The following is an 11339-nucleotide window of genomic DNA, read 5'->3' as shown; positions in this document are numbered from 1 at the left end:
TGTTTCGTCTTTTTATTTGAACACGAATGTTGAGAACAACTGTTTCATGTCAGTAATTTGTTTGTGTTGGCGAAAGAGGGGGTGTTTGTGGCGCATAGCACTGCTGCAGACTGATCATGTTAGAGTCTGGTGTACATGCATGTGTCACAAAGTGGTGGAGCCGTAAGACAATCGCATCCTCTCGCCTTGGACACGCACAGACTCTATTATTGATGAGCCAACATACAGACTTCCCGTTTTGTGTTTCTTACGTTGTGTTTTAAGGCAGGCAGATGTTGTTTTCCTCTTTGTGTGTCTTCTGCGTGCTCAAGGTGAAGCAGCACATTTACTACAAATCCAACACAGCCTCATCCATGGTTAAGAAGAGGGGAGACAGTGAGCTCTGAACTCAGACTGCGCAGGTTTCATTAAAAAAAAAAAAAAAAAAACGGAGTAAAGTGAAGCGTGTTTGTTGAGACAAAGACCAATATTCGAAATTGAGATTTGGAGAAAATACATCGTGTTTGTGAAGATGTCTGACTGAGCATTCTTTATTTCAACCTTCAAGCCCACCTGACAGTATGTTCAGACTTTGTGAAGGGAAGTTCAGTAGAAAGGTTATGAAGAAATAATAAACTTGTTGTAGATAACCCTTTGAACAAACTCTTTTTGGACAAAAACGGTTTAATTCTGACTGGACTGACGAACTAATGTCTAATTTCAGAACAGACAGAATTGCTGCCGTTTTAAAACCGCTCCGATCTCAAAAGTTTTAAAATGGTTTGTGTGAATGCCATTTTGTAATTCATGTCATTTTAAAATTTTTAGTATTTCCTCAAAGGGAAACTTACAGCAGTGTAAAGATCTATAAAATGATGCTCACATATATCACTATAAAATTTGAGACCAGCTGTTATAAAATCAATTATGTCCAAGTTGAACTCTTTCTACAGACTGAGGCTATTTGAAAAGGAATTCCAATTCAATTCAGCTCAGTTCAGTTTATTTATTTAGCACCAAGTCACAACAGAAGTCATCTCAGGGCACTGAACAGAAATATTAATATACATAAAAATAATAATTTAACATTATTTATCTGAGGAGCAGACTGCTTTGAATTTAACTCTATCACAGAACTCTCATCTTGAGCAAGCATGAAGGCGACAGTGGGAAGGAAAAACTCCCTCATGAGGAAGAAACCTTTAGCAGAACCAGACTCAGGACAAGTGATCATCTGCTTCGACAGGCTGGGTTTGAGAGGATCAGGAAGGAGGAACAGATACACAATGGCAGGTCAAGAATCACATGTTAAAATAGAAATATAAAATGAAAACTATTCAATTTTAACAATTATTTTAAGGAAATGACATCAATTTGTCCTCTAGTAGTCTAATCCTATGGCAGCATAACAAGCCAACCCTAACTATAGGATTTATCAAAAAGGAAAGTCTTAATCCCAGTTTTAAAACTGGACAATGTGTCAGTCTCACAGAGAGAAACAGGAAGTTGGTTCCACAAGAGAGGAGCCTGATAACTGAAAGATCTTCCTCCCATTCTGCTTTTGGAAACTCTAGGAACCATGAGTAAACCTGCAGACTAAGAGTGAAGTTCTCTGTTAGGAAAATATGGAACAATAAGATCTGTAATATAAGATGCAGTTAGGTTGTTGAGAGCTTTGTAGGTTAGAAGTAGAATTTTGAATTCTATTCTGGATTTGACAGGGAGCCGATGGAGAGAAGCTAAAACTGGAGATATGATCTCTCCCACTAACTCCAGTTAAGACTCTGGCAGCAACATTTTGGATCAAATGAAGACTTTTTAAAGAAGTATTTGGACACCAGATATTAAACCATTGGGTAATACTTTAAAATAAGGTAGACAAAATTCGATTAACTACCAGGGAATGCCTAAAGAATAAATCAGAAGTTAATGGATAATTAACCAGTACTTACTGGGGAACACACAGTCAAGCCTTATTAAAGGACTACTGGTTTATTACCACATAAATAGAGGAGAAATTCTCCATGTGGGTTCTGAATAAACCCTGCACCAGTGAGGTCACAACGCATAATAGTCAAAAACCTGTTTCCTAGTGATTATTGATTTTATTACCCATTAGCTCCTGATTTGTTCTTCTTTAGTCTCCTTGGTAACTACCCATTAGTTCTTGATTAGTTCCTATTCATTTACAAGGTAACTAACAAGTAGTCCCTTAATAAGGCTTGGCTGTGTGTTCTCCTGTAAGTACTGGTTAACTACTCATTAGCTCCTGATTCGTTCCTCTTTGGTTTCCATGTTAAGTACCCATTAGTTCCTGATTAGTTCCTCTTCGTTTCACAGGTAATTAACCAGTAGTCCCCTAATAATGCTGGGCTGTGTGCTCCCCAGTAAGTACTGGTTAACTATCTATTAACTCCTGATTTGTTCCTGATTCGTTCCTGAGGCGTTCTCTAGTAGTTAATCAAATTTTGTGTACCTTATTGTAAAGTGTTACCAACAATTGCAAAAGTCAAGTCTAGACGTGACAAATAAGTTAAGAATAAGATAATAGTCATTCAGAAGCTCACTTCAAAAGATCTGAACTGGCTCCTTAAGTTTACCTTTTGATTAACTTTGCAAAACGTTTCAATAAACATATACAGAATTGATGATCTGTTAGTCCTGTGATGGACTGGAGACCTGTCCAGGGTGTCCCCTGCCTCTCACACAGTGATAGCTGGACATGGGCACCAATGACCCCCCCCCCCCAACCTGAAAAGGAAGAAGCAGGTAAATATAATATGGATGATCTGTTAAAAATTAATTTATTAATTTTATCGATGGTGTACATAACTTTAAATTTTATAAAAAGTATAAATTTTAGTATAATTAAAATCTAATCGTTAATATCTGGTGATACGTCACATGATGCTGAGACGTCGCATCTCGCTGATGTGATTTGAGGTGGTCTTGTGTGCACGAACAATTCATACTCAAAGAGAAACCACGGGGAAGAAGTCTTGATCAAGTCCTCTTACTGCAGCAGAAGTGCAAACAGCAGCTGCACAAATGGAACGGTTTCACAGTAAACGCTTATTTTCTGTTACAGAGTCAGAGGAGGAAGACCTGGTATTCCTGTTATTAATGGAGGAGAAGCACTATTTGGTATATTTGTCACAAAGTGACCCCCACTGTTTCAGATAGTGTACTGTGTCTCCTTTGTGCACAAAAAAAAATGCCATTTTTAAAAATTATTCTTTGTCATTTTTTCTGGAACAGATGTTAAGGTGGCTGTGTTTTCTAACAGCCTCGGCCAGCAGCTCCTCAGCAGACTTTGCTCTCAGAGAGCTGCAGCCACTTTTTATAAACAAACATGCCCACGTGTTTTCTGACGAATCACACAATGCTCGTTGCCTAACTGGTTCTAACGACGGGGTCTCAGCGGGAGGTGCAAGTAGAAAAATATGAATTTTTCGCAACACACCCACGTCAGCAAGACACAACTTCGGCACTTCTCGTGGACTAAACCAGCCTTTAGCAAAATGTCTTGTTTTTTAAAGTTGCAGGGATTGTGGACATTAATCGTGAAATTTACAATCTATAAATGTGTCACAAACACTTAAGGCTGCAGAGGCTAACAGCAACAATCCAGTTTAAGATTTTCAGAGGGATTTTAAACCAATTTTCCAAAACAAACCACCAATTTTCACCAAGAGCCACTAGAGGGGAGGCATGCTCCAACTATGGAGAATTCAGCAACACGTGTACATGGGTACATATTTATTTAAAACAAGTCCCACACCTAATCTAATGTCACAAACTGTTCATCTGTAAAGTCCAGTAGTTTTATATAATAATAGTGAACAAAACTCAAACTCCATAAAAAGACAAATAGTTTATTTTACAATTATTTTTGCATTTATTCTTTTTTTTCTTTTTAAAAATACATTGAAAATCAACTGTAGCCACTTTAAGCTTTTTATTATTTTGAACGCACCTTTAGCAATAAGCACTTGGGGTAAATAGGAGATTAATGCGATGGAATGATAACCCAGATTAAAATGGAAAGTTGTGATGTAGAACCTGAACACGTTCGTGCGTTTCTGATGGAAGAGGAAGACAAACGGAATAGTTCAGGCTCAAGAATTAGTTCACTGTTACTTCTATTAATAGACGTCCTCATTTTCAGATCGTATTAACACACATCCTCCCAGATTCTCTGAAGCTCTTTGTTCAGACTGTTAAAAAAAAAGAATAAAAAGTAAGCTATCATCTCAGAATAAAGAAAAACATGAAATGATTGACGAAGACTGTGAGAGTAAACGTAAAGTCCACTTTTATTGCTGACGTTTGTTTGGTGACTAAAAGAATTGACAACCTCTTGTCTAAAGTCTCAGCTCATCAAGACAAAAACTGCTGAGAAGATGTGATCATCTGACGGAGGAACTTCCCCCTCCATCCAGTGGACGATGTCAACAAAACAAACAAAAAAATCTAATCACACTTTAGCTGCAATTAATCAACAGTTCATCTGCTTTGAAGTGGGGCTCTGTGGAAAGAGGATGAACAGTTAATATCTTACCTGTTGCAGATAGCTTGTTGAATCACCTCAGTTTGGAGAAAAGGGTTTAGATCTGACCTGCTGGATGAGCTAACGGCTAGTCTGAAGGTGTTTACTGAAACAACTCCGACTTCAAATGTTTTAAAGTGGTTCACGCAGATTTTATTTCATAAACCTTTACAATCCTGCCAGACCAACGTGAAATAGTTATTTACGTAGGATATGGTTATTTGCAGGTGCAAATGGAGACAGCAGCAGCTAGCTGTATCACTGCCTCCCTGTAATGCAGAACTGACAATGATGATGAGGTTTAAAAAATAGTGATTGATGTATTTCTATGAAATATTTGTGTTTGAATGTGCATTAGTTTTAGTCCTGCTAGTAGCCGTAGCTGTAGCTATGAAGTAGCTGTTAATCTGACCAGATTGAAACTCGTTTTCTTTAAACTGAGGTTGTTCAAAGAGTTGTCTACAAGATATTCTTTGTAATCTTCCCACAGAGCCCTACTTAAAAAGATCTAAACTACCATTTTAGCCCAGGGGTGGGCAAACTTTCAGACTTGCGGGCCACACTGGTATCTAAAATTGGAGCGACGGGCCAGGAACAGATGGATGGAGTGTTTGTGTGATGTTACACCCCAGCGCAACAACAACCACCGGTTAGCTATTAATTATGGGCGATTCCACCTTTTGCACCACTCAAGCAGCCACTAAGTCAGGATTATATGATAGAACAGTGATTTTATTTACAACAGTGAAATTATTGACTTTGTGGAGTCTTACCAACTTCAGACCCAAACAACAAACAAAACAAACCACTGTGTTTTCTCTTACCTGAAGAAAAATAAAATGAACCAAACCACAAGTCTCTTACCTCACGATGTTAATGGAATACAGGAGAAAAGTCTAAATAAAGTGGCAGCTCACCTCTACAAACTCCTCACAAAACGTTTTACAACTACAGGATCTAGAGTTGATGACAGGTCAGCTGCAGCAGGTTGGGAATGGAAGACGAGATCATCCTCCTGCAGCTCCTCTGTGCAGCATCACAACAGAGTACACCTGGGCAATAATTCACACATAAAATTTAGCCTAACACAACGTACACATGATGTTTATTTATCTATTTATTGTGCTTTTGGATGCGGTGAGGAGGCTGTGGTTCAGCGGTTAAAGCAGTGGTCCTCCAGTGAGAGAATTGGAGGTTCAATTCCACCATTCTGCAGTGCCTGGGGCAGCCGCTGAACTCCTCTGTGCCTCCAGTGTGTCAGCCAGTCAGTGTATGAATGCAATCTAAAGCACTGATTAGACTCTATGACAGGGTGGGCAACATTTTTTATTTCTTCAGATACAGATATTTATAACAATTAAAGAGGATAGAGAATTGGAAAATAAATGTTCTTTAAGAAAGATAATCCAGAAGACTTTTATCAGATTTTTTCTTGCAGCGTAGTTAGCATGCTTGATAAAATATGTCTCCACAGTACGCTTTAGGAATATAAGCCATAATTTCTGTAAAATGACTCTTTTGACAATATATTTGTTAGCTTCAATATGCAATAAATAAATGCATTTATGAAGTTTAAACAAATGCTGAACGTTTCAACAAAAACGAACCCATCCAGAAGAACTGACTCAACCTCGTAAGATAGTTTTTTTTAGGTTTCACTGATAAAATGCTAGTTTCCATCAACTTATTTAAATGTTATTGTTTAAATAAATACTGCTATGTTGAAAAGAGAGTTTTCTTTTCAATTAAGAATGTTGGGGGCCAGATGGAGATTGTCAAAGGGCCACTTTTGGCCCTCGAGCCATATATTGCCCATGTTTACTCCATGACGTGATTTATTCAGATGAAATTTGTAGAGATGTAGTAAATGGACTGTACTTATATAGCACCTTTCGATCTTATCAAGATACTCAAAGCTCTTTACAACACAATCTGTGCCCTCATTTATACATTCATACAGCACTCTACTAGATCTATACAACAAATAATCAGTGCTTCAACACATTCATACACTGATGGGACACACATCAGAGGCAATGAGGGGTCCAGTTTCTTGCCCAGGGACACTTTGGCATGTGAATGCAGGTGGAATCAAACCCCCAACTCTTGCATTGGAGGACAACTGCTCTAACCACTCAGCCACAGCCGCCCCAATAGTACAGAATAGTAGAATTCTGCATGAATGTGTGTATGGGTAATCAAGGCACAGATTGTGCTGTAAAGTGGTTTGAGTATCCTGGTTGTCTAGAAAGGAGCTACATAAGTACAGTCCATTTCAAGTTTCTGTTTCTGATTGTTTGTAATTCATGTTTGAGCCGTGCAGAGCTGTTAGCATGTCTGTCCTGTTGTTCGTGTTTTCTCTGGTCTGCCAAATCACTGACAGGAACGTCTATTGATCTTGCAGGTTCATCAGTTTACATGTTGAATAAGAGCTCAAAGTATCCAATAACCGTCCATCTGCTGGACGTTGATCACATTCACCCCAACCTACATAAAAGCTCTCCGTACGTATTGATCAGCTGGACTTGTTATTGTGCATGTTCTCAGAAACCTGCTGCGTTCAGCATTTCAGAGACAGACTATTGGACCACAGATATCACAAACTCAATGATAAAGGTCAAAGTTCAAATGGACATTTACACATCGTGAGATCACATGACTGCATGTATACGGCTGCAGACTGTTTGCCTGCTCTCAGTGTGACGAGAAAAAGGAGCAAAAACATGTCGAACACCAAACAGCCTCCCCTCAGCTGCACAGGTAGGATCCTTTCTTTTGTCTTTTCGTTTGCTCACTTGCTGATTTCTAACTGTTTCCTCTTTTATCTCCTCAGTGAAGAAGGCCTCTCCCTCCTCCACCATCATCAGAATGGTTTTACTGGGGAAGGCGGGCAGTGGCAAAAGCTCCACCGCCAACTCCATCCTGGGTCGTAAGATCTTGGACCTGAAGGTCAGCAGCGCATCGGGCAGCCAGCACTCTCGCAGGGCCAGCGGAGAGTTTCGTGGGCGGCAGCTGCTGTTGTTGGACACCCCCGGGGTGCTGGACTCTCATCAGACTCCACAGGAGGTGCAGCGGGAGCTGAGGAGGAGCCTGAGCCTCCTGTTCCCCGGACCGCATGTGTTTCTGATCATCATCCAGGTCGGGAGGTTTTCTCAGGACGAGAAGGACGCAGTGCGGCAGATCAAAGAGGCCATGGGTCCCCAAGGTCTGAAGTTCTCTGTGGTGGTTTTTACTCATGGAGACCGACTTGAGGAGGGAACATCTGTGAAACGTTGTCTCATAGACCAGTTCCGGGACCTCGCCGAGCTGGTGGACGGGTGTGGGGGCAGGTACTGTGTCTTCAACAACCAGAACTTCAAGAACAGGGAGCAGGTGTCCGAGCTGTTCACCTTGGTGGAAGGCCTGATGCGGGACAACGAGGAAAGCTGCTTCACCAGCAAGATGCTCCAGAGAGCAGAGGAGGACCTGGCTCTTCAGCTCCAACAGCAAACCGAGAAGGACAAGCTTCTAAAAAAGAAGCAGGAGCAAACTCTCAGAGAGTGGTACCAAAAGGAGCTGGAGATGGTTCAGCAGCAGAGCAAGAAGGAGCTGGAGGAGCTGAGGGTAAAACAGGATCTGGAGAAGGAGAAGGAGGAGAAACTGGCAAGAGAACGGGAAGAGGCCTTGAGGAGAGAGGTGGAGTGGAGGAAGACACGAGAGGTGGAAACACTGATAGAGATGGAGAAGAAGAAGAGACAAGACATTCAGGAGAGGCTGGAAAAAGTTACCAAAATGTTGGAGGAGCAGGTGGAGCGGGAGGAACAGATGAGACAATCACTGGAGGACAAGATCCAGAAGGATAAAGAGGAGAACGAGAAGCAGGAGAGGGAGAGGGAGCTGCAGCAAATCCAGATGGAGCAGGCCATCAGGCAGAGAGAAGAGATGGAGAGATATGCTCTGCAGAAAGAGTTAAACAAACTCTGCCAGAAGATGGAGGAGCTGAGCACGAAGGAGGAGGACAGGAAAAGGCAGATGGAGGACATGCTCCAGCGGGAGAGGGAGGAGAACCAGAAAGAGGTAGACGTCCAGATGGAGCACCTCAGAGTGGAGAAACGGAGAACCGAGGCCTTCAAGCGGGAGCTGAGGCTCACAAAAATCAAGCTCGAGCAGCAAGCGGCATGTGAAGAAAGACTGAAGAAGCTGCTGGAGGACAACCTGAGGGAGGACAGCAACAAGGACGTCTCCTCCCTGAAGAGGCTGTGTGGGAAGAAGTGCGCTGAGCTGATGGAGAGGAGGTCTGCAGGGAAGCGCCTGACGGTGGCAGCGGTCACCGGATACGTGCAGGAGATGGGTCTGCTGGGACTGAACACAGCACTGGAGAAACTTGGAACTCCATGTTCTATCCAGTGACCGCTCAGACAGGGAGCTCATTTCATTACTGACAAAGGTGGAGAGGTGGTTGGATGCATGCGTGCGATCGTTTGATGATGAAATATCTCATGAACCAGTGGACAGAGTTTAATGAAACGCTCAGAACCAGATGTTTAATAACAAACTCTAATAGATCATCAGAGATCTGCATGCTAGGCCTTTAATTGTCCCCCATCGTGGAACGAAGAATTGGAAATACCCCTCGTCCATCTGTCCGTCCATCTGTCCGTCCATCTGTCCGTCCATCTGTCCGTCCATCTGTCCGTCCATCTGTCCGTGCATGATAATTTGAAAAGTAAGAGAGGAATGGACTTCCATTTTGATGTGTGACTGCATCTAGGAGTAAGATCAGAATCAAAAAGTGGGTTGCCATGTCAAAATCCAAGAAGGCCACTGCATCTAGATAAATATATGTAAACAAACCAGCCCTGTCATTTGAAGAATTTATGCTTTCTAGTTTTTATATTGCTTAAAAGTCTAGTTTCCTCAAATGATTGGGGTGACCAAAGATTAATCTGGTGGCCGAGGCCACCTTTGGCCACCCCCTGGCTCCTCCATTGCTCCTGGTCATGATTAAAACTGCTCCCTCCATGGATCCGTCGCTCTGCATCCCCTCGGACAAGAAAACAAAACCTCCCTCTGTTCTTCTCCACAGTGTGACTCTTACCCACTTGAACATCCTGCACCATAAACATTAAGGTTTACTTTCAGTCCCTGCAGCCCAGAAAAACACTCATCTTAAAAACTAAAAACAGTCACAATTCAAGTCCCTCAGCATCAGATCCCACTTGTTCATGTTATTTTTAATGTTCCGTTTTCTGTGATGGATGACATTTGTTGTTTTTCTGACAGAAAATTATGTCCTATTTGACTTTTACTGTTTCTATTATTTGATTCAACGAGTAACTTGGAGAAAAAAAAAAAAAAAAAAAACACTGAAAACGAATGCCTCTGTGAAAGCAGTTTCATTCCAACAAATGGATGTAATTCCCATGTAGTGCCCTAAATCAGCAAATGCCCAAACTCAGGGAAATGATGGAGATAATCTGATTATCGACTCCCCGCCCTCCGCCCTGAGCTGCTGTTTGCCTCCATCATTTAAATCTGTGCTCAACCTAAACCCTGTTTCCATTAATAAACAGCCCACAGCGCTTTAGTGTTCCTCCCCACAGATGCAGCTGTGAGCTCAGCTGGGCCATCTGGTTGTGCTCTGAACCAAAAACTCTGCTTTTAGCAGCGCCGGACCGCTCTGAGTGGATCTACGTCTTTAAACACACAGACTGCGGGGAGTATCGTGACCGAATTGATTAAAACTTTAAGTATTAGAGAGGAAAGCACAAGCTTTTATTGTGAAAATCTTTACATAGTCAAATGATGAACACGTTTTTTTAAGATAATAAAAGCATGACAGTGATGTGTGTGTGTGTCTGTTAAAACGTTTCATGAACACCTTCAGTGTGTAATCATTAGATGCACATCCAAATATTTGGAAGCCAACCTGATTCAAGATGGCTGCCACAGCCAGCTGACCTTAACATAACTCGTTAGTTTTACAGATGTGGAGGTGAGATCTGGTGTGGTAGTAGCTGAGAGTAGTCTCATCTTGTTTGACTGAAAAGGCTACAACTCCATCATTTTTCACCAAAAAGATGAACTTAGTGTAAAATGTAAAAGTGTTTTCCTTCAAAGAATGCCAGGCTTTTATTGTGTTTATGCATTTATTTGGTTCAACACGAAAAGAGTTAGTTGTTCAACTTATTGATCAGATATTTACACTATTTATATAAATTAACTGACGTCACTTTGTGTACATTAACAAACGTCTTAAAATCATTAAAAAAAACATTGTTTGGGACCAAAACCAGTTGATTTAGGCTGGAATTTCAAAGAGAAAAAAATTCAAACTTGTTAATCTAAAAATGCTTTAAAGAATAAAAATAAAATCATATGTTAAAGTCTAAAGAAGAAATAAAACATCTAAACAAAGAAAACAACTCTTTAAAAATCATGATTTTTTTTTCCCCCTGAGATAAAAACTGATCACAGAATGAAAAATAATTGTGTAAAAAACTGTCACGAGCAGGCTGGAGTACTTTAATTACTCCATCCATCCATCATCCAACCATCATTCATCCAATCATCCATCCATCATCCAACAATCATCCATCCATCCATCATCCAATCATCATGCATCATCTATCCATCATCTACCTTCTGTCCATTATCCATCATTTAACATCATCCATCCATTAATTATCCATCATCCATCCATCATTCAACCATTATCCATCATCCATTATCTATCCATCCATCCATCCATCCATCATCATTCATCATCTAACTAATCATCCATTCATCATCCAACCATCATCCATCATCCTTTCATCATCCAATCATTATC

The 11339-nt window shown here is 40.9% G+C and overlaps 1 protein-coding gene across 1 annotated transcript; it reads left to right on the top strand.

Moving 5' to 3' along the window:
• Positions 1–7164: 7164 nt before the first annotated feature.
• Positions 7165–9131, top strand: LOC119408112 (GTPase IMAP family member 4). The gene is made up of 2 exons (XM_037674953.1): positions 7165–7288; positions 7362–9131. Exons 1-2 carry the CDS (start codon positions 7192–7194, stop codon positions 8915–8917), a joined length of 1653 nt encoding a protein of 550 aa, XP_037530881.1. The 5' UTR covers positions 7165–7191; the 3' UTR covers positions 8918–9131.
• The last annotated feature ends 2208 nt before the right edge of the window (positions 9132–11339 follow it).

Source organism: Nematolebias whitei, chromosome 3, assembly GCF_014905685.2.
Source record: "Nematolebias whitei isolate Nwh7 chromosome 3, NemWhi1, whole genome shotgun sequence".
NCBI lineage: Eukaryota > Metazoa > Chordata > Actinopteri > Cyprinodontiformes > Rivulidae > Nematolebias > Nematolebias whitei.
The sequence above is the reverse complement of the archived record's forward strand: the minus strand, read 5'-3'. Positions and strand labels throughout refer to the sequence as shown.